The sequence below is a fragment of the Silene latifolia genome, chromosome 7, assembly GCF_048544455.1.
Source record: "Silene latifolia isolate original U9 population chromosome 7, ASM4854445v1, whole genome shotgun sequence".
NCBI classification, from domain to species: domain Eukaryota; kingdom Viridiplantae; phylum Streptophyta; class Magnoliopsida; order Caryophyllales; family Caryophyllaceae; genus Silene; species Silene latifolia.
Window position 1 is genome coordinate 101642938 of NC_133532.1, and position 24989 is coordinate 101667926.

The 24989-nt window shown below is 34.8% G+C and overlaps 2 protein-coding genes across 3 annotated transcripts; one reads left to right on the forward strand and one right to left on the reverse strand.

The window, feature by feature from the left end:
* The first annotated feature begins 11352 nt into the window (after nt 1-11352).
* On the forward strand, nt 11353-16462 carry LOC141592421 (receptor homology region, transmembrane domain- and RING domain-containing protein 2-like). Its single transcript, XM_074413089.1, has 4 exons — nt 11353-11943; nt 12599-12829; nt 13434-13832; nt 15527-16462. The coding sequence occupies exons 1-4, from the start codon at nt 11808-11810 to the stop codon at nt 16099-16101; spliced, it is 1341 nt and encodes a 446-aa protein (XP_074269190.1). The 5' UTR covers nt 11353-11807; the 3' UTR covers nt 16102-16462.
* Nucleotides 16463-16659: 197 nt separating this feature from the next.
* On the reverse strand, nt 16660-24406 carry LOC141592419 (tRNA nucleotidyltransferase cca2). Of its 2 annotated transcripts, none has more exons than XM_074413082.1 (15): nt 24048-24406; nt 23243-23370; nt 22476-22593; nt 21524-21576; nt 21370-21419; nt 21133-21231; nt 20838-20947; nt 20622-20749; nt 19911-19977; nt 18722-18799; nt 18329-18397; nt 18071-18215; nt 17714-17875; nt 17410-17504; nt 16660-17188 (listed from the first exon to the last, which is right to left on the reverse strand). In XM_074413082.1, the coding sequence occupies exons 1-15, from the start codon at nt 24375-24377 to the stop codon at nt 17084-17086; spliced, it is 1737 nt and encodes a 578-aa protein (XP_074269183.1). In that variant the 5' UTR covers nt 24378-24406; the 3' UTR covers nt 16660-17083. The 2 variants fall into 2 exon arrangements, with proteins under 2 accessions (XP_074269183.1, XP_074269184.1); XM_074413083.1 differs by having other exon boundaries at nt 18329-18394; nt 24048-24405.
* Nucleotides 24407-24989: the final 583 nt, after the last annotated feature.

Below are 24989 nucleotides of genomic sequence, written 5' to 3' on the forward strand. Positions count from 1 at the left end.
TCTCAAGTATCACCTTCACACTTTTCACCTCTTATTCCGATCTCTATCAGGACTTCAGCCTAACAAAAAAAATAAAGATAAATTTTCCTCTAATTTTCTGCCTATCGACAATTTACATCAATATAAATATTCTTTAATCTTTAATGCTTTTTAGATTCGAATTTAATAAATTTAATGTCAATGTTGGAGTTAATTGAAGAGTCTAAGTAGAAGAAATTCATGTAACTATGATCCAAAAATTATACTCTGGGTTTTTTTATTCGCTTGGTCCATTTCAAAGTACATATTTTTTTCGATTTTTAAAATTTTGTCAATATGTTTTTTCCAAGATTTTTTCAGATCTAATATGCTTCTTATATTTCTTATTTATTATATTTTAGTATATTCATTAAAGTATTTTTTTTTATGTTTCTTTTAGAGAATTATTCGTAAATATTTTTTTTTGCCTTTTTTCTCCGAAAATCTCCACTTCTACATTAATTGTTACTCGTATTTTTTTCATTTTAAAAGATTCATCAATATTTTTTTTCGAAAACCTTCAAATCTACAGTTTTTAAAAGATTCAATAGTATAATTATAATTATTATGGTGATTTAATTTTTATATAGGTCGATGTATTCCGAATGATTAGATTTTTTTCCGCAAAACAATTATACACATAATATTTTTAGATACCTGGTATTTTTTTATTAAGATATTATTTTTTAAGGAGTTTATATTTATTTACTATACTCCATACTTCTTTTTTAAACATCATTTTTTTTTAACATGAAACTATTTTTTTTAATTTTTTTTTATATAACAGTTGACTTGTTGAAATTAAAAGTCAACAAAATTATTTAAAGTGGGTTGGAGAGTGATAACTGGTTTACAATTATTATCACTAATTATTGAATTGAGTAATTAAGAATTGACAATTGAATAATCAGAATAGAGTAGAAATTTATTATAGAGGAGAGAGGATAATTAAATGAGAGGTAGAACATGGGGGGACCCATACAAAGTCAATTTTATGAATTTTATCGGCCAATCAGAAGCCTTTAAAGAATCTAGCTTTTATACGAAGTACTAGGTAGATTGTTGGCTAAAGAAATTAGTTGAAGGAATTACTCAGCCAAATGAGTTATCTGATGTGCGTTGTCAGATAGAGCCTAAAAGGCGCAACCCCGTTTTGAGTTAGTAATGACTCAAATCAGGGATGTCATCACTCAAACTTAAGCAGAATTTGCCGGCTATAAATTTTTTCTTACCATGAATCCAAGTTCAAAATTTATTAGTTAATGTTAGGTACAAAACTTCTAATTTCGTATATGATTGACGCTGTCAAAAAAAAATATATGATTGGCAATATAGTTCTAACAAATACTAATTAGCTCCGTGGAAAATATTTATTTTAACGAATTTTAAATTTAGATATGAAAGAAGACCCTCATATTCATTTCATTGTTACTTGACTTACTTCCCTCAATTCACAAAAAATAATCAAAATTCTCCCAATCCATTTATAATCTAACAAACCCCTATTAAATATGATATCCATTTAACCATTGCCCATTCCTCCTCACACCTCCATCCTCCATTAAGATTGGTATGCAATAAGTTTATTCAAGCTATAAAAAGAAATAACCCATGATATCAATACAATAGTAGTAGCTCCAACCTCCTCAAGTCCACATAAAACAATGTCATAACTCATCTCCATTTTATTGGGCCCAATCTTTCAAATTAGACCACTCTTCAACTCCTTCCTATTTATCAAGAAACAAACATCAAACATAGACCAAATTATAGAATAAGACGATTTTATAATTGTGACTCTCTAAAACGGTCCATTTTACAGACTAAGTATTCATTTACTAATAGTAAATAAGTTTTTTTTTCCTTTTTAATAAAATAAAACTGTGTCTCCATATAAGACAGTCTCACACAATAATTATTGAAAACATAGTAGTAACCTAAAAAATGAGTTCCATTAAATACTTTTCAAATTAGACCATTCTTCAACTCCTTTCCTATTTATACAACAAAAACAAAGTAAAATTCTCCAAAAAAAAAAAATTAAAAAAATGAGTTCCATTAAAGAATTTTCACAAACCAACAAACAAAACATCATAAATCATAAAAATTCTTCATCTTCTCAAAGAACACCATCATTCTCATCATCTTCATCATCATCATCTTCAAATTCTTCATTTTCATTCATTTCACAAGAATTCTCAATACCAAACACACCCTCTACTTCATTCCACCATAATTCCTCCTCCAAAGGAATTCCTTTCTCATGGGAAACAATTCCAGGAATTCCAAAAACCCAAATGATTCTTAAGAAAGTTGATTCCTCTAGAAAACCTAAAATGACCAATTTACCCTTACCTCCTCCTATTTCCACTACTAAAAAGCATTACATTTCTAGAAAAGACCCTTTTTATGTTGCCCTTGTTGAGTGTTCGAAAGACGGCGACGTGGGTTTTGAAGATAAAGACTCCTTGTATGGTTGTGGTAATAATAATAATAATAATAATGTTAGGAGTTTAAGTACAAGATTTGGGTTAGTGAATATGTCTTGTAAGAATAATTCTACTTCAGTTTCTGAATCTTTGGTGTTTTTACCTAGAGGTGGACTAAGAAGGGTTTCTTATGATCTTTTGAAGAAACGTTCTGGATAAAATTACTGTAAGACGGTCTTATTCTATATTTTGTGTTTGAATTTTACGACCCTTGGTGTTTTAATAACTATTGGTGTTGGAATTAGGGTAGATGCATGGTTTATTTACTTAGGTTAATGCGTTATGTAATGTCATTTAATTATCTATGCACTTATTTTGAGATGTGTAAAATTTGGAATTGATCAATTGACGTTTGAAATTGCACTCTATTCCGTATTATAAATTTGATTTTAATATTTACTAGCAATTGATCGCCGTTGAATGAACTCGATCGGTTTAATTTGATGTATTATACTCGTATAGTATAATTTTCGCTTTTCGAGTAAAATATTGATTTACAAATTCACAAATTTGATTTTTTGCTCATGTAGAAAAAATTAATTCTCGAATGGAGTATCTTTTGTCATAATGTTTATTCGAAAAATCTTACCGTTCGTAACATTTTTTCCGAAATTCCTAAAGTACTAGAAGTCACTTTCTATTAGGCCAAAAAATTGACAAACTCTTCATTGAATAAAAATCATAAATGATTTACAACACGAGTATATTTTAAAGGGAAATGATAAATACAGCCCTTAGGGCTGTATTTAAGGTTCCAAAAAAGGAATGAAAACCTTAAATCAAACATTAATGACATCAATTTACGTGTAATTGTGTCTTAAATTCATAATTTAATTCCATTCATAATTTATCATTACCGTATTTTAAATTAGAGGCCTGGGAAGACTTTTCATAATTAATAGCCACCAAAATTTATCATTTCATTAACCAAAAAATGTCCTTTTATTAAAGAAAAATGTCATATCAATATATCATCATCATACTAATATAAATGCTCTTTTGTTTCAATTTTCCAATTTCACAAGTAGTGTTTATAGTACAAATAAGCCAATAAGGGTAATATTGAAATTGAATATCCGGCCATTAGATATCAGCTGGTTTAGCTGGTTATCTGGTATAGTTATGAGAGGTAGTATTCACGACCTGGGTTTTAAACTCGTCATCATTATATTGGACCATTGTATTTATTGTCTCTTAGCTTATATATTTTTTTTAATCTAAGTTACTATTTTTGGAAGATAAGAATTTAAGTGACATGTTATTGTATGACACACTATGATAGGTGTCCTAACTCCTAACAATGACACATTCATATTATTCAAAACGTAAACATAGTTTTGTGAAGGATGAGATGTGGAAAGGAGGTAGTTAAGACATCTCTAAGATGTGATTATCGAATAATTTAGGTACAAATTACGTGAGTAAAATAGGTGGCTAATCATGTATTCTTCTATGTGTCAACCTCAACTCTCGTTGTTTATCAAGTTGGTCACATTTCTCTCCTCATATACTTGCTTCCACAAGTCATGAGATCGAAAGAGTTCATATAATAAGTCAATTGCAGATAATTTGTTGCTTGTATATTTTGCTTAATCCAAAAATCTAGTTATCTGTAAGTGTCTTTGACATAGATTTTAGGAGACACAAGTTAGAAAAACCGTTAATAAACCAAGTGGTGTTAGTTTAGTGGTAGCCGGGTTAAACCTTGAAGCTTGCAGAAATGCAGGAGTTGAGAGGTCTCGGGTTCGACTACCAGCTGGGATGATGATCACTTGGCCACTGCAGCTCCCGAAGGGGGTGGCTTACATGGTCCATGTGGTGATGCGGGAATGCATGGGCCTGGGGGGATTCAACCCCCTCGTAATAATAATAATAAAAAAAACGTTAATAATTTTGTAGATAGTCATAGAGATGCTATTGGGCTGGCATGCCCAAGCACGGTTCATACATGACCCATTTTAGCATGACACAAGATTGACACGGTGCAGCATGACCTGACACGCCATGGACGGTGGACCATACCTGGACCACCAAAGTTTGAGAAAGAAGGTTGTGCCTAACCCAGACACGACACAATTCACCTAGGCACGACATGCTTTGGAAAGCTCAAAATACAAAGAAAAGAGGTTGGAGTGGAGGAATTGTTTGGGCATGCCGCACACAACCAGACACGACATAATACGCCATAAGCCGCAGGTTGTGCCTGGACCGTGTCATTTTCCACTCTATCCGACCTATCTAAAATAAAATAAAATAATGACAAGTTAGTGGTTGTGTAGGGGCCTTATTATTGGTAGACTTAAGCTAAGTATCCAACCTAAGAGATAGTAGTCTATAATATACTTAGGGAACATAGGAGATATAGAGTTGGGTGAAACACCATGTGAGTTTTTAATGCAAATTGGACCACCTTGTTGATGAGCAAACCCCAAAATCATGCACTATTACATACACTTCTATACTACTCCATATGTGTACCAATAGTAATTGTTGCTCATATCTTTTCTCATGTTTTTGTAGGTTTAATTGGTCAACGTTGCATGGGAATATCAACAATTGTTGAGCTGTTTTATCTCTAAAACCAATAGTAATTGTTGCTCATAACATATAGCTAGAATCACGATTTATAGTTGTTGTAGTACCTTTAGATAGTAGATACTAGATACCCTAGAATTAAGAGAGATCCTTTCATCTTGCTTGAACTTTGGGTGTCATTGTGGTCACAAAGACATGAACCTTGTATTATCATATAAGGTGTTTTTATATAGGTCTATTCCGCTTTAGATAAGGACACTGACCTTATTTTTACTTGTTTTGTTGTTTTCTGTTTTCTTGTGAACTTGTGTGAAATCTTATGCCATGTAAGTCTTTAAATTGAACTCTTCTTATTAAAAAAATGTAATTAAAAAGGATTGTTAAATGTTCGAATAAAGTTCACTTTTTTTTTGTTATGTCGTATGGAATACTATCCATTGAAAGATGTGCATTGTCAAACGACGGTATTAGTGACTAATGCTTTATTCTTGATCGATCATTGGTCTGCCTATTTTGCATCGGGTGTTTCAATCTTTTGTTTACCTTTTGTTTTCATTTAAAAATGTTTTTAATATATATATATAAATTGGCTATATACATGCATTTTGTCTCCCTTGTTATCTAATACGAAGTATCAATAACTACTATCAAGTATCTCATCCCTCTTCTATGTTGGTTTTTCCAGCAAAAGTTAAGCTAATATAAACAAATAACTGAGATATATAAATAAATAACTGAGATGAAGAGAGTAATCGTATTTCCAAGAACATCACTCATGAAAAAATCTTAAATACATAAACACTACTTTGATAATTTTGGATCTTAAATACATAAACACTACTTTGGTAATTTTTGCCAAAAACATGATTATATAGAGAACATATGTAAAGGTAATGATTAATTGATTAGAAATGAACAATCTTGAAACTTAAGTCATGGTACAATAATGTCCTACGTCCAGCATTTGTCATAAAGTGTAACCCCAATACAAGATCAAAGATCCCATGTTTCAAGCATAAAAGTGGCTCTAAATTTAATTTTGGTTTCTCATAATCATCAAAGTCAAGACTCAAGTCTAGCATGTTTAATTTTAATCATCAATCTTAATAAGTTTTGTTCTCCACTATTATGGGCATTGAGAGCTTAGTGAGTTTCTATGCAATGATGATTCATGATTGTCGTATTAATTTAATTTTTTTTTTTTTTTGGGTGCAAATTAATTGGTTCTTTGTGCTTATTATGTTGTCTAACAAAATTGCAAATTCTTATTTAACACGGTTGTAAGTAGAGTTCGCAAATCTAACCCAACTCGAGTGACGCGACTCGAATCACAGGATCAGAAACATAACATGTTGGAAACCGAAATCGATCCGACACGATGATGATCCGTAACCGACAGATATCGATTAAGAACGACCGAAACCGAACTTAGTGCAACTCGACCCGAGAGGAACCATAACCCGAATCAACCTGGTACTTGCTTTGATCCGACAACTGACCTGACCCAGCCCGAAAGTTGACCTGATTAGAAAGATAACCCAACATTTACTTGGCGGGATAATAAATTGATGAGCCCAACCAAGTAAACCCCAACCCAAACCAAGTAATTTCCCATTAGACCCGACAAATTGTTATAATTATCTGACCCATAATGACCTCACCCTAAAATGAGTGTGGTAATGACCCGACCCAAGCAAAACCCGACCCAATCATGACCCGATCCGAGTCCGAGTTAAGAATTGAACCGACTAACTCGACCCATAAGCGACCTGAACGCGAAACAGATGTAATTGTGACCCGATATGACCCGAGCGGCGTGACCCGACTCGACCCGAACGAGCCAATTGTCACCTCTAATTGTAAACATAAAACGGTTCTACAATAGCTTAAGTACCCGGATGAGTATTAGTTTTAGAAAATTCCGATGCAAAACGATACACTATTTTCATTTTTGAGACATAACTTTAAATAGATTGGATGGTTACTTGTAGTACTAGTGAATGGCGGGTCGTATAATTTTTACACCAAGTTTTTGTATTTGATTGCTTCAAAATTGTGCATGATGTTAAAACGACCACGTTATAATTTCTGTTCATTAGTACTATATGTCTATATGATGTTCCTCGCAAACAGTTGTGATTGCACCCTTTTTTTTTTACACAAAATCTCATTGAAGACAGCACATATCCGTCACTCCGGAATGACGGATACCATTTCCTCTCACAAATGATCCAAATAGAGGAGAGAAGGAAGCACATAGGGATGCCCCCACCTTGTCCCCCCTATCCGTTTTGTGAGTGACATTACCCGTCACTTGCTCCGACCCGTCTTCAGCAAGACTAACTGTTTTTTTTGACAACCTACTGATCAGCTATCCTCATTCTTTCTAGCATGCGGCTACATAAATCCTTTGATCAATGACACGGAGTAGAGGTGATTAAATGCGAGCTTGGGCTGGAGACAAGCCGAATGCCCGAGTTCATGTTATTTTTTAGCCCACGGACAAACAGATATGTGGGTTTGGGAAAGGTTAGTGGGGCGAGCCTTTGTAGTTTCTTAAAATGTCTTTTCCATACATGTTTATTTTGTGAATCCGATGAACCGGGCTCAAGGGTCAGGGTGATCCGTGAACAGTTGTAGAACAAAGTTATAAGTAATTTCATTGTTACAAAATTTAGATAAAACAATGATACGAGCCACGCGACACTGGTTATACTTATATATACATAAATGAGACACGTTTACTAAAATACAGGAATAATATTGACTCTCTAGTTTTTACAAATCTGTAGTTATAATCAGGGGCGTCTAATCCCCCGGGCAACCACGGGCGGCGGAACCGGCCTTCAGTTTTGGCCACCGAATTTATCAGCTTTACTAATAAAATTCAATACAAACCTCGACCTGTACTATACTTATACATTTATATTTAGGGTCTCATTTTTGTGTGGTGCACCAGGCCTCCAATTACTTTAAGACGCCCTGGTTATAATGCCACCGGCAAAATATAGTTAACCACATTTTACTCGGGTGAAAAAATAATGTATTCCCTCTTTCGCTAACCTTTAAATCTTCATAGAACATTGCCAATTTAATGGAAAAATGATACCCTATGTTTTTTCGTTTTTATGAGACAAGAAAACAAAACTAGTGCTAGAGGATCAATCATCCTGGGTGGGCTATGTACAAGATCATAGGCCCATATGTGCTCACACAAAGCTTAGCACTTGCAGCCCAAATTGTTGTAAGATCCATATTATAAGCGGCCCAAATAAATTAGCTGTGGGTTGGGGACAAATGGACTAATAGAGCAACTTTTTTACGGGGCCATCATATCATAGGATTGCGGCAGCGGCGGATTTGGTGTGGGGAAGGGGACGTGACGAAAAAAAAAAAAAAAAAAAAAAAAAAAAAAAAAACTGAAAATCTATGTTTACATATTTAGAGCGCCTACTTTAGGATGATGTTGTTCTTGGTCTGCTGGTAAGAAGCTTATAAACTTCCTTGATGGTCTTGTGTTCGAATCTCACTATGGTTAGGTTTGGCTTATTTTTTTTGTATGTTCAAAGTTAGATTTAATTAATTGAATTTCAAAATGATGCTACAAGGGTTCGAACCTGGGACGTTAGGCTAGTATATTCAATGATTGTCCAACACACCAATTGCATACTAATATTGTTTGTTAAGCATATATATTTTTATATCTATAGAATTATACACTTTTAGAAGTAGTTCCATGTAAAATTTTCCACTGTCTTATAAATAAAGATTATGTTACTCTTTGGTTAATTTTTTTTACTATTTTCATGACGATAATATATGAAATTGAATGGGTCTCTCGAATTTTTTTTACACAGGACCTCCAATTCTACCGCCGAAAATGGATATTCCCTCTAAAATAATGCACTTGGGCTTGTTGGTATTTGGTTTAGCCGTTTAGGGTTTGTTGATATATTTTTTCTTTACGATTATATTATTATGTATTGACGATGAAATTTTTTTAATGTATTATAAAAGTTGTCCGCAATTTTTATTTTTTTTTGGGTGTGCCCCCCTTTAGTCAAATCCTGCATCCGCCACTGGGATTGCCTCAAAACATTTAAATTCAATTTCTATTTTAATTTTATTAACAATTCGATATTATATGATGAATACTAATATATCTAAATATGCGAGTTATCAATATAAAATTTTATGGTATCAAAATAAAATATTTTTTCACATGTATTAACTAAACTATTTGAGTTTATTATTGGGATAGTGACATAGCCCTATATGTAAAGTGGTATTACGTAACAGTGTGTGAACAATGAATCAAAAATGTTTTGGGTTTAACGAGTGTGAGTATTGGTTCAAGATTGGACCAAACCAAACCTAAAACTCAATAAGTAGAAAATTAGGTGGGCCGAAAATTGGCCTCCAGTCTTGGTTAAGATAAACCTAGAATTTTCCACTCCGATTGGGATACTGAAAGTGAATATTAAGATTTTGTTACTATTAGGATTTAGGTACCTCTAAGATAACTGAATTTTAATTTCGTTAAATTAAAAAAAAAAAAAAAAACAATTGTTGCTTGGACTTCGATGTAATTTAAATAATAGATAATAGATAATGTTGAGTTTTAATTCCCGTAAGCTAAAATACTCGATTACTTTATAGAGTTGCAAACATTAGGGTTGAAAAATATGAAGTTCTGTCCATTTAATTCGGATTTAAATAATCGACCTTGAAGTTTGAAACCTAAAAAATTACAGTAAGGATAGAGAATCTAATTCAGACAAAAATCACTTAGAGATCATTATATGTCGAACGGTCTAATTCAATTTGTTTTTTTTTTTTCCTTTTTTAGTGTAGGTCTACACTTACTTAACCTTAAAAATTACCTCGTACTAATAATTTTTAATATATTTTGTATTATTCATATAAATCACAAAGTCTCTAGAAATTTGGATGTAGTAAAATAGTGGAAAAAACAAAATACAAAATGGGTAAGCACAAATATAGGAATATTCGGAATATCCCAATAATTGGCATTATATGATCAGAAAAATTGATTTAATGTCAAATAGGCCTAATGTCTTAGATGGCAAGGGTAGGTTGCCCACTGGCCCAGGACACCTGAGTTCAGGAGTAGGACAAACTTAGTCCCAACTCATCTTACGCACTTCTCTTCTGTTCTGAACTCTATCATGTTTGGATGATACAAATCCTCAACAAAACCGAGCTATCCATCTTAAACTTTAAATATATTAAGATGAATAATTCCTCTGTCTCGGTAATTTATTTATTTATCTTTAATTTTGACACAAATACCGAGATAAAGATATGATCGCTTGTGATGGTTGTTACTACTTTATGACAAATGGATATAACAGACGTGTATAACCAAATTACTCGTACAAAAATATTCATAAAATAGAAAAGTAAATAAATGGATGAGACACCCTAAAATGGAATAAGTAAACACATAACCGGGATAGAGGGGGTATTAAAACGGACTAACGTAAATGTATAGGAGATACAGAGTAACAAGATATTTTATTTCTCACACTTGACAACACTGATCCGACCCGAATAACCCAACCCAAATAATCCGACTCATATCCAATCCGATATTCAGAACTAAATGTTTAGGTGTTAAAGTGTTAAACAATACTCATTATTAATCCTAAACTAGTTTTATACCCGTGCAAAAAATGCACGGGTCATAATAGCAGGCGCTATCATTAGATGCATACACATATAATTGAGCGTGATTAAGTGTTCAATACCATGACAATATAAATAGTGCATATTTGGAGATTCAAATATTTGATAAATATTAGATTTGAATATCAGATAATATACAACCGTATTTTATTACAATTATAATAAAGGTATTTGATATATTAGACCCGTTAAATGTATGTAAATTGCAACATTTTATGTAGTTTGTGACATTTTAACTTATGTTTTAACATAAGTAATTAAAATAGAAATAAAATATAGGAATAGGAGTTAGGTTGAAGAGAGCGAGTAATTAAATGGAATAGAAAATATGGGGGATCCACATGTAAATATTCAATAGCCAATCAAAATTCAAGAAAAAACCTGACTTTATAATATGTAGATAACTTCAAAATAAAAAATACAAAAATGGACCACCCGACCAACCAAACTAAAATTCTTATGATTTTGAAACGAGCTTATCTAGAGTAACTCAACCTGCCCGAACTCGATTAACTTATTTGTCAAGTCTAAAGTCGGTCTCAATCTCAAACTATCCTTTCGTACATAGGAGGACACTCACACTTGTCACAATAAATGCCATAATTTTATTTAATTTCAGTCATTTTATTGCTGATTTAATATGCACTAAACAATTAAGTGTTCTTTATCTCTAACTCAATTAACACAAATTCTGGGCATTTCCTCATTAATCATTATCCCAATTATTAATTACCATCAATCAAATCTCAATATATATAACTCTTTAATTATTATTCCAATTTTCTCAACTAATAATTCCAATTTTCTCACTAAATACCTATATGCATTCCAATTTGCAGATGGAAGCAGATGTTTCCATCACATAAACCCTAATTTGCTTCCTTTTTAATTAGGAATTTACCTTCTCTAGGTTAAATTTAGGGTTTGTGTTGTTTGGGTAAATAAAAAGTTTAGTTTTCTGGGTAATTTTGATTTCAAAATCCATAAAAATTGGATCTTTTTCATGTTTTTGAGGCAAATAAATATTTGAGTGTTGTTTTTTGATTGAAATCTAATATGGGTATTGGAGTAATTAGAATAATTTTGTTATTTAAATTATGTTTGATCATGGTGATTAGATTGTCTTATGCTCTTGTAGTATTGGAAGGTGGTGATTTTCAACACACTTTTGAAGACATTGAAGCTAGCCTTGGTATGTTCATTAGTTTCCGTTCCCTCTGTTCTAGTTAATAGTTTATGTTTACTTTATTTCATGATGAGGCGAAAATAAAGTATAGGAAGTAGTATGTTTAGTTGAAAATCTCTGCATAAGTTCATACCTTTATGTTTGAATATTGGGTAGTTTGCAGTTGAGTTTTAAGTTAATTTAACTGTGTAGTAATGTAACTTTGGTCGGAAATTCTTGTTCAAGACGGGCATATGTGTCTTAAATATTAAAACGGGTTAAATAGATGAATGAGACAAAAAATAGAATGCCTTGGGAATGACAAACTTGTGTCCCATCCACCTATTTGAGGTAGTATTTGACCCGTTTTATACTCGACGAATATGACCTGTCTTACTATGTTGCTCACACTTTAGAAGTATCAGACATGGGTGCGTGTCCAAGTGTCTGACTCGACCGTTTTTATGAAAAATATGCGTACTTGGGCTCAAAATGAGGTGTCGAAGTGTCATACCCTTGTATGAGTGTGAGTGTTGGACATGGGTACATGGGGGGATTAGAAGAGTCGAATTAGCATAGCCGTCTTAAGGGAGACCAACTGATATTGTGTAATTTGAGCTTGATTTTGAAGTTATGTTATTTGGGTAAGTACTGATAATTATGTATGTTTGGTTGATTACAGCACCGCCTGTGAAAAGTGGTGGTGTATCAGGGAAACTGTTAATAGCTGACCCTCTTGATGCATGTTCTCCATTGACAAACAAGTTTGATCATGGTGGTAATCATACTTCTATGTTCGCGTTAATAATTAGAGGTGGGTGTAGCTTTGAGCAGAAAATTAGGAAGGCGCAGATGGCAGGGTTTAAAGCCGCCATTGTCTATGATAATGAAGTCGGTGGCTCTTTGGTTGCAAGTAATGTTCTGTTAATCTCTTAATGAAATACTTAGTATCTTCTAGATGCATGTTTTTCTGTTGTTGTTACTTTACAATTATTATTATTGATGATTGCAGATTTTGATCTTGCTTCAGTATGCAAATAGTTGCTTGATTGTTTGGAATTAGCTGTCGCTTTCTATTGCGTTTTCTGAGCCTGAAATTATACATTGTACATCAGCCTTGTGCTATGTTGTCGGAGTTTTTTCCAATTGTGCAAAACCCTTTGTTTTCGAGTTCCAATGGAATTAGGGGAATAAATCAAGGAGATTAGGAAGCTTGTTTTATAATTTGCGTACAATTGGTTTGTTTAGATAGGCATGAATTCTCAGCAAATTAACACTCTTCCTAATGGAGCCGTTTCGTACTTTCTATTGGAGATTCCTCTCCTTAATTTTCCCAAATGGTGTAATGTGTTCGTTTGGACTTTAAATTTGATTGTTATTTTAGATATTTTACTGCTAAAATGATGTAAAAAAATGCAAGTTCGACCAGCTGTGTAGCCATTGTCTTTTATTTATACCTTGTTTGCATAAATAATTCAGCTGCTGAGCGAAATTATGAAAGCAACTTTTTATTTCAGTGGCAGGAAATTCCGCTGGCATAAAGATCCATGCCATATTTGTTTCTAAACCAACTGGAGAAACCTTAAAGACTTTTGCGGGGCGTGATGTCAAAGTGTGGATAATCCATAGTTATGACAGTTCTGCATGGTCGATAATGGCAATTTCCTTCATATCTCTACTAGCGATGTCTGCAGTGCTGGCTACTTGTTTCTTTGTTAGGCGTCACCGTGTAAGACGAGAGAGACCTCAAACCCGCGTTCGAGAATATCATGGAATGAGTGGTCGTTTGGTCAAAGCTATGCCTAGCTTGGTATTCACAACTGTAACTGAGGAATATTGTACATCATCAACATGTGCCATATGTCTTGAAGATTACATTGTTGGGGATAGGCTTCGGCTTTTACCGTGCCGTCATAGTAAGTTTTACCTTTAAGATATGCTTTGTCATATTTACCCTTGGATGTCATTGTTTGGTCTAGTCGAGTTGCTTTGGCAGTTGGGGATACGTGGCAGTCAGCTTGATGTTAGTAATCAGCATACAGCTCTTTAATATGGGGGGAACTTGGGCAGTGAGGCACAGGCTGCCACGGCTAAGTATGAGGCACATGGACCAAACACGATAGCTGGCACATTGGGCCGCGGCTCAGGCTTGGTCATGTTTTTTTTTTTAAAAAAAAATGGCCGATGCACGAGGCGACTTGATAGCCAAGGCCCAAGAGGGCCGGCCCATCGTCTCGGCCTATAGACACGACCTAGACTGTGTTTGTCTCTCAAGAGGGATTCTCGATGACTAGGAATTAGTATTTCCTATGATTTTCTGTTTCACATGAATTGAAATATGTGTTTAGGTGAACACAGAAGCAAGAACAGTCATTTATATAGAGGGCCTAAGTAAGCAGCTTCATCCATTTCCGAGGAATTTGAATTCACAAGATTTTCCAATCCCTTTGTGTTTGTATAAACTAAACAACCTTCCATTTTTGTAATTCACATGAAAGGTCTTATGTTTCTTAGTGGGCTACCAAACGACCACTAGAAAACTTATGATCTCAACTGTACAACCTGTTTATATGAATATATAAAGATTTACAAATTATTTTTTTAACTATTTGATATTTGAAGCATATATACCATAAATAAAAGTTTCGTAATGTTTTAACTAATATGTTTAACTTCTCTTTCCTGAAACTGGACACAAGTGATGGCTTAGATGGCTGCCATGGGCAGCACGGCCAGACGTGACTGACCACTAGGTTTGGCACATTGGCCGTAGAACCTTTGCTACACTTGTGACACTGTGTGACACAATATGAAAGGCCTTCTTGCCGGGCCAAATAGGAGGTCGAGTCACGAGGCATGACACGAGTGGGGTATGATACAGTCATAGAACCGAATTCCATCCTTACTCTCTAATCTTTATCATTTTAGGGGGTCATAAAAATATCCATCTCCGCTAGACGTTCTTCTCTCTGACTTGGGAATATGATGGAATAGAGCAAATGAGGCACTAACCTTTATGTGCTTGTGGTTGTGTGCAATAGCAGTTGGCTGATGTAGTAAATGACACAATAGTCATTATGGGTAATTTGGAATATCCTTTGTGTGTTTGATATAGGCCTATACGGGGAACGGTCGTGTATATACTACCCCCCTTACCTCACCATGGGTGGGCGCGTCTGAGGCATTAAGGTAATATTGTTGTTGGTCCGGGAACTTGAGAAAGCTTGATTTTTTTTTTCTGTTAGCATGTAATTACCAGCATTTTTAAAAGCCAACTTTTTGTGTGTAAATTCTTTAGCAAACCATCAATTCTCTCGGGAACGAGAAAGAAAAGCACACTAAAAAGACCCTATGTCAGTCTCGGACTCCCTGTGTAGTTTTCTTAACTCATTTGGATGCTCGTCAGTTAATAGTTCCACATGCTGTCTTTTAGTTCTCACGAATCACATTAGTTTATACGAGAGTTTCGAAGAGAACACCCTTTACGGCATGGGTGTAAGAGCCACCGTAGCAAACATTGATAAATTGTCATGATGGCTACTTGAATTTGTTCAATAGACTCGTGATTTCGTGAATATGTCGATTACTACTGATAACTTGATTTCTGCAGAATTTCATGCAATTTGTGTTGACTCTTGGCTGACTTCGTGGAGAACATTTTGCCCAGTTTGCAAACGCGATGCAAGGACTAGCAATGGTGAACCTCCAGCTTCCGAATCTACACCATTGTTATCATCAAACCCGTCATCTATTGCTTCTTCACCATCCTCTTCATTTATGTCGCGCTCCTCTGCTATACAAATAGCTTCACCAAGTCCGCAATCCCATCTACTTTCCCGTAATCATTCAATCTTGAGCAGTCCTCAGATTCCTCGTCCATTACGGAGCCCATATCGCCATCAACATTCCCCTTCAATGAGCTTGAGCCGAAGCTCAATGGATCTTCGAAATATGTCTTCTCAAAGATCACTAGCTTCTCAGTTGATGTCTCCTCATTCTATCGGTTACCCGTCTACGTCACCTTACCACAGTCGATACATGTCACCGTATGTTCCAAGTCCAAGTAATGCTTCATCGAGTTATCTTGGGTCTTCTCTACGACAGCCAAATGCATTGCATTATAGCGAGTCTGCAACAAGTTTCTCTCCGTATACTTCTGCACAATCGCTTCCTGGTTGTGATTGACCAATGCTATATGAAGGTACCGTTTTCTGAACATGCTTCGACAGATCACTTATCGATAAACCAGTCTGCTGTTAGCTGGATGGTTTGACTCTGTGCAGATCGTTGTGGGCTGTGACCTCTAACTTCTACCTTTTTGACAGTGGCCGGGACGACTATCTCTGTATATTGTAGAATAGCTGCTTAAGGCTGTCTTAAGCTTCCTTTAACCCTTCATCTTGTGATTTTCATGTATTTTCCTACAGTTGGGTCTTGAGTGTTTACATAAAGTTCGCGGTGGATGTGAGAATTCATGTTTTTCCATTGTCTTTTGTGAATGGCTCACTTATACGGTTTATACGAGTGGTTGGATTCGATTTCCAAAGCAATTTTCCTCACAGGGCCTTTCACCTACGCCGGTTTTACATTATAATTTGTTATTGTCTTCTCATGTATGATCTTGATTTCACCGGTTTGCATGTTATATGACGGATTACTGTTTTCAGAGATAGAGCAAATTCTTCGGTTCTGTTTTTTGTTCCAATTTTAAATTGAAGGAACAAAAAACACTTGAGAATTTAATTTATAAAAACTACTCCAAAGGAGCCTAATTATTTAGAAAACCCAAAAATTTATCTGAGACTTCTGTTAATTGCAGAGAAAAAATGTCGATGTTTATAACATAAAATGACGGTATAATGTATCATATTTGGCTGTTCTACTCAGTACTCAACGATGGTGCTGCCAATGTTGCTGTTTACTGTGGCAAATCAGCAATAAACAAGGTTTTCCGACTGAAATCCAAGAACCGGTGGAGCTTAGAGGAAGCCAGGCTTTTCCTGCATGGTTGTTAATAGATGGAAGAGACAATGGATACAGTGAGCAGCACAACCAGAGGAAAGTGATCCCAGTAATTTCGAAACTCGGTGTGATGTGACCTCAAGAAGCACCCTAGACATTCCACTAGTTATTCCTATGAGTATGAAGGACTAGGGCACTAATGCGCTCAGTCCATCCTAGCGCGTTTCACGCTCATTTCCCTCAGCCACTCTTCGCACTTGTCAGCAGTTCCTGTAGGGTAGGATAGCTGCCATTGCATAACCTTTTGTTGCTGAACAATACAACAAAAGTTTACATTAGGGTTAAGTATCGGGTGGTATCATCATTTTCAATGAAATCAAAAACCTTTTATTATTCGACTTTGAAATTGAATTAAGATGAAATAAAATAAATATGCTTCTCGTATAGTAATGTCGAAAGTGTCATCAACTTAATTTCATTATAAACCCGAAGCATGGTTTATAACTCCTGGTAGTGTAGTTTGTCGCTTACCCATTCTTTTACGCCTGGTCCACCTTTAATATTCAAAATCGACATAATCTCAGTTCCGTTGATTAATGGCTTCGTCTCCCAAATGTTTTCAAGACCTGCAGGGTGAAACTTCAGATACCATAGTTTGTAACGGTTGTAGCTTAAGCAAAACAGGCATACGTAAACTAAGGCTGTTTATAGCATTAAAAAACAAGAGCTCTACAGTGAGAAAGCTAAATTCTTCATGAAAATCGTCATTTGACTAAACAGCAACCGAAGTAAACCAAGAAACATATATCATGAGAACCAAATACAAAAACCATACCTTGTTCTGTGATACTGTCGTTCACCAAATTGAACAATTCCCTACACTTCTCCAGATTGATGCCTTCGGTTGATGATTCCTGCAAGTCGCCATAAGGATATACCAGAGTAGACATAAGTAATGCAACTGGCCAAAATTCTTTAATTTCCCTCAGAAGCAAGCCTGAAAAGAAGTAACAATCACAATTTCAACACGAGATCTTAGACAAGAAAAGCTAATATAAAAACATCTCAAAATTGAAGTATAAGGGTCACTAAAAGTCGTAAAATGATTACTTAACAATAAAATGGTTACAACATTATGAAAAATTATAATGTCCGTCTCATACAAGAAATTGTGAATGAAGAAAAACAAGACCTGTCCATATCCGTAGTTTTGAAGCCTCGGGAACATCAATAAGTATTTCTTCAAGAGTAGCTTTGGCATGCTGCATATCTTTTTGAGATGTAAAAAGAGAGATTATTGATATGAACTTTTCTGCGGCATGGTGCACGCTTGTTACCTACAAGAGCAGTAACATGGACCATATAATGAAAATGTTCACTGAACTGGCAAAGAAAGCAAAACAATAAAATGCTATCATGGCAAAATCAAGAGAAAAAGATTCAAACTCACTGTCTTAGAATCCTTGACTTTAAGCTTGAGAGAATTTAGAAAAATATGATCCACCACAGGCACAGGCTGCTACACCACAAGAAAAGACGGGTTGAGTACCATACATGAGGATGACACGTTCACGAGTAAGTACTTCGAGTTCATCCAACCAATTACTTGTGTACGAATAATATTAGATTCAGAATTTCAGATGGCATGTGTTACACGTCACGTGTTGCAATTTTCCCATTTTAAAGCAAATTAATAGCACAGATTGAAGCATAAGAAAAACAAAGACGAAAAAGAAAAGGATTAAATATCTGGAAGTTAGTTGACAGAGTGTTTCTTCACGGTGAAATGACATGCCATCATGGCACCACCTCGGTAAAAAGAACAAATAGCTAAAAACGTCACCTTTTTCTTATCTTTGTAAGTCATACTCCGCAAAGGAAGAAACATGGCTGAATATAAACATAATCGTCTCTGGTCATCCTGTAACAGCAGAGAAATGACCATCATTACTGGAGGAGAAACAAAGTAAGATATAAAATATTGAGCCAAGGCAGAGACCAGAAACTGAGTTTAACTGTATGTTTGGTTCACTCATTCATAGGTCTTTTTTATCACATTCTCACTTTAGACGACACTATCCGTCTAAAGTTGTAGACGGGTCAAATATGTCACCACTTTCATAATAAGACAAACAAGTGGGATGGTGGGGGTTGTCTTATTATGAAAGTGGGGACATATTTGACCCGTCTACATCTTTAGACGGATATACCCGTCTACAATGAGACTAATTGCTTTTTTATAGGGTAAGAAAACTACATTGATCCTTTAGGATATGACCAATCTATTTCATCCTTTTTGGATATGAGACGCTCATTCATAGGTAACCTATTATTACGGTATTACCATTTTTTCAGACCATCGTATTGGCAGTGGACGTGAAACTAGGTGAAGTGAAATTGTGATGAAAATATCAACATTCTGCTTGCCCAGCTAAGAGTGGTGACATTACCCTGATACCTAACTTCCTCCCACCTCAATCCAAAGAAAGATTAAAGTTTAAACTAGGCCACCCAAGTTAAAATTACATTTTTGCTATACACAAGTTTTTCCTTTGATAGTAAAAAATAATTTACCTACTTGTCCTACTACTGCAGATCCATTTCTAATAAACTTAGCATCTTAGAAATAAAGATACGACTGATAAAGAAATCATGTACTCCCCAATGGTAAACCTACCACAAATGCGACTGAAAGAGGTTCCTCATTCCCCACTCTTGTGTTTGACAGCTTCTACATTATAACTTCAGTATGAAAATAATTTGCATTATCAAATCAAGCTCCAGAATTACAAACATAAGCTACCATATAAAGTTTCAGATTCATACCAATCTTTGCTTAGCTCACAATAATTATATGCACTATATCTAGAATTTATTAACTAGATTAGATTAGATGCACTTCAAACCCACCTAATAACTACTAGCATCATCTACAGCCTTAAAAAGTCCTCACGCAAGGATAATCTATAGAAAGTCAATATTTACCCAATTAGAAAAAGGAAAATAGAAGGTATAAAAATATGCAAACTCACACTTAAGGTAAGAGATTCAAGTGACTGAACAAGGCTCCAAGCAGCATCGATGAACATAAGACACGACCTGAACAAGGGAAAACGATGGCTATGAACATTCAAACCAAAAATACTTCAAGCAGTAACCTATCATAGCTGCAAAGTTCAACAGCAGAAATAACTAATATTTTCATATGTAGGTTTGTTCCACAAGATCTCATTTAAGGAATATAGTTTCGATAATTCTCTGTTCAGTTGAATTCTACTTTGCTAGTAGTGATTAGTGGACATTGTATGACACTCGGACACTTCAATTTAGACCAAAGACTTCTCAAATTTTTCATAAAATAACCGTGTCCAACACTTGGATATGCACCCGTATCCACCCCTTCGAACCGAGACAGTCTCAAGGAACACTAGACAAAGAGAAGAGGAGTAGAAATACCAAAAAAAAAAGTCATCCAGTTGCGGTTACTATAAATAGTATCCATAACATTACGCATGAGTAAGCATTGCACCAGTGACCAGACACAGACCTTGGAACGAACTTGTGTTAAGCATCCGAAAATTAGTTTGACAACAAAAATACTCGAGGAGGACCAGAAAAATTTACTCCATATGAAAACAAACAAGCAAAAAAAAAAAAAAAAGAAAGAAAGAAAGATAGGGAATCCTAAGCAGATGGAGATGTCACAAACTTGCACAGTTTAAGGAATGGCTGAGAGCATTAACCTATCACATGCCTCAGGTGTTGAAGGATCAACATTAGACGGAAGAGTGAAAACAGTCCAAAATAATTGCAAATCACAGATATAGGTTACTGCTTTAACAGGTTGATTTCCAGCAATCATGAGATCTACCTGAAAAATAGATGAAAAACACATGAAAAACTGAAGTAACTTTCTGAGAGAGACGGGCATGCGTTAAGAAGCATATATTTTAACATACTTCATGACCAATTCGTTCTCTGCTTATTTTTTTCGCAATAGCCTCTCTCACTTCATCAGAAGCAGCAGCTTTCTTTAGGTCCTCATCTAGTGTAAAATTAAACCTTGCACCTAGAAATTGGAGGAGAGATGTTCAAAGTGAGACAGAAGAGACGCATAAACAGATAGACAAAGCCATCAAATCACAGATATTCACCAAAACAAATAGCTTGAACCAGAGGTGTTCAAAGCACGACACGAGTTTAGTATAAACAGGTGGACAAAGCCATCAAATGATTCAAATCACAGATACTCACCAAAACGAATTGATCGAAGAACACGCAAAGGATCATCCAAAAAAGTCTCTTTTGGAGGCAAAGGAGTAACTATCTTTCCTAACTTTAAATCGGTTATACCTGTCACCAAATATAATATAATAGAAAGAAAATTAATCACAGACAGACAGAGTGTTAGTAAAATAAAAAAAATCATGAACCCTCTGGTTCTATCCAGAGAGGCAGAGAGTAAGACTACATAAGAAAGTTCAAACTAACCCCTTCCAGTAAAATCTTCCACAGAACCAGTGTTAATATTGTAGAACATGCTGTCACAAGAACAAAAACGTAAACACGACTGTTTTATACAATAACTTTTATTTTACTAGAGCTATTAATAGCTGGAGAAAAGATTCAAGAAAGTTTAAGCCACCTGTTAATAGTCAAATCCCTTCGATAAGCATCCTCCTTCGGAGTACCAAACCTCTGTAACTCAAACCAAAATCAAATGAGCTGCATCTCCAATAGCTACATATGTGGTGAAGACAAAATCACACACCTATGGAAAGCTGAGTAGGTGGTGGGATGAGAATGGATGTGAAAGTTATGCCAGCATGGGTATTTCATATTTGGGAGGTAAGAGGGGGCTGATTTGATGCCATAGCAACACATGATCACCCATTCCCCAAATTCGCCACTTTACTAGTAGATGTCATATGTTCCATTTTATTTTGTTTTTTATAATTACCATTATTAGCTAAATAATCCACACATATAATCTATCATTACAATGTCATTAATGTGCGTAAGACAGATTTCATCTATCAAATATCTTAAGTGGGGCAGATCAACAAAGTCCAAAGGTGAAAGATCTTTACCAAGTTGAGTTCCCATCACTCCCCCGTTCCATACACATTCCTTGAACCTTAATAGAAATTCTAGTACTTGTATTCATTCCGTAAAGTGCAAAAGTTTGTTTTGATGACCAACAGTAAGTCTTTTAAAAAAGTCCCACACGTCAGTGTGAAATTTACCTCTATAAACAAAAACTTCTGGGGTAGCTATACAACAGCCACTTACCTAGCATAAGATGGATTTAAAGTTTAAACCCTTGCAAATGCAAACCAAGTTAGATATAAATGTTTCCACCCTTACCAATACACTAGTTCATTAGTACGTAAGCAACCAAAGCTACCATACACGAACACTTGATCAAAAAGATAAAGGCACGACATGGTTTCGGTAGATATCCACAAGTCTAGCCCACAATATGGTATAAGTAAATGCACTTACAATTATTTAGAGTATGTTAAAAATCATCCTTTTGTTATCTCAAGGGGGTAAAACAAAACAAAGGTTAGCACATAAACGAATTATGGAGTTACCATGGTAGGTATACGGCTATCTTCACAGTAGTCTTCCGCCCTTAAATTAACAAAATCAATCCACTGGTCAAACAGGCGCATCGTTGCAGTTTCCAAGTGTTTCGATTGATCGGGATTGCTGAAAACAAAATACGCATTATTATAGTTTAAACGGATAAACACAGTTGATAAAAAAATTAAGGCATGGACCTATAAGCCCAAATACCTGGGAAAAAAGAAGCAAAAGATTCTAGGACAGAAAAACCGATTACTTATTTGACAAGCTTATATCTTAAGCATCATTGATATTTGTTCAACCTTAGCCGCAAGATACTCATTCTATTTGGAAGATGAAAATGACCAAAGTTCAATTACCTGGACCTATAAGGCTATAACAGATGTTCTTTTGTTTGGAGTATGTCCTTCCTATAAGAATAACTATGGGTTTGCTTCTGAGAAAGCATGAAGTCATTCATTTACTACGTGATTCCCAAAACATGATATAACTGATTTGTGTTCAGAGACATAGAACTTTATGAAATGCGAGAATAATACAGTATTTAAAAACAAACCATACAAATTTGCTTGAATTAGATCATACTTTGCTGTTCACAATTAATTAGTCGAAGGTATGGAGAGGAACTGAGTAACAACATAATCAGATGAACAGCACAACTGCGCATTAGCTCATGCATCATATATGTAAGTCAGCTCGCAAAAACCTAAAAACATTAGAAGACGACAACAACCCTAAAACATGAACAAGCCAGTAATCCACATCCACATACCTTTGAATGACACCCACCTTAACTTCTTCACCCGTCTTTGACAGGTACTCCTTTATTATTTCACAGAGTTCTTTACCAAGCATATTGTCTATTGCAATATCAATGTCGTTACAATCTTTGCCTAAGAGCTGCATACAAAATGAAATAAATGGAAGATCAGTACACGTAACAACTGTCATACAGATGTGCTTACATGTATCTTCCCATTTTATATAGCACAAATTACGGTTACCTGGATATTGACTTAATGACAGGCAAAAACCTAATCTACCTTCTATATCAACCCAGTCAATCAGAAGGAACCATTTAATCACAACACTACCCAAGTATTCTAAACCCAAAACATATACTCCCTCTGTCCCGGTCATTTGTTTACCTTTTCCATTTTTGGGTGTCACTGTCAATTGTTTACCTTTCTATTTGGGAATGCTTTTGATGAACAAATTGATACAATCATACAATACCAATCAAATTCAACACAATCACGGTGTCATGTCGAAAATTATTCGAACCAAAGAAACATAATTAATGAATTTCAGTAGCATCATCATATGCTATAACCACAATATCATCACAAAATTCATACAAAACACCCAAATTCCGAAAACACAACAGCATTACAAAATTCTAGCAAAACCCGACTTCACAAAACACAATTCAACTGCAAAAATTGCAAATAACACCCAATTTCACTTATCACAATACAATCACAAAAACCCTAATCAAAATTACAACTTTATAAACCATAATCCACCGATAAAACATAATTACACAAACAAATTATCGAAAAAGATAAAATATTTACCTTATCTCGGACCCAACCACCAGCAACACGAAGCTGGGTATCGAGATTAGAACCACGAAGAACATCTTTAAGACGATTAAAAATCAAGGACTCTTTCTCTGTTAATTCAATTTGTTCATTGACCTGAATAATTAAGGGTTCAGGTGTTTCCATGGTGGTTGATTTGCAGTGAAAAGAAGAAAAATTGATTAGGGTTTTAGTAGGGTTTACGCGGGAAATTGGGGATTTTTTAAGTGTAAGAGGATGAAGATTAAAAGGTGAAAAAATTGAAGGTTTTGGGTTAATTATTAGTCGATGAATGCTTAGCGCGATTCTCATGGTTCCTCTCATCCATTTTTGAGTAAATTCTTTTATGTTCTTGTTTTTAGTAATGGATACGGACACGGACACGTGACACGATATTCCATGAAATTTATGTAGGATACTGGAGATGTTATTTAAATTTTAAAAAATATATATTTTATAGTAATAAATAACGTATAATTGTTTTTTATTTTTATATATTTGATATTAGATTTAAATAATCAAATGTATAATTTAATTTTGACTATAAATCATTCTCATTTATGGAGTACCATCTAAATTGATCTTCTAATCAATCTCTTTCAGTCTTTCGGCATCTCATTCCTCATTTATAGGTATCGACACGACACGGGACGGCCGGTTAAAAGGAGTGTTCGTGCCATCTAGCTTATGCCCTATAGACCTATAGTACTTAGGTTCGCCCACTTGGTTAAAATTTTGATATAGATAAGTCGGTTTGGGTCAGGTTTTTTCATAGTACACATGGTATACAATTTAGGTTGAGCTAATCAAGTCATTTTAGACTCGATTGTGTTGTTAAAGGTTATTTAGTTGTCAATCAATTTGCAAATAATTGGTTCGAGTTTTGTGGTTATAAAATAATGTCTATGAAAATTCATGTTACTTGTTGTAGGAGTG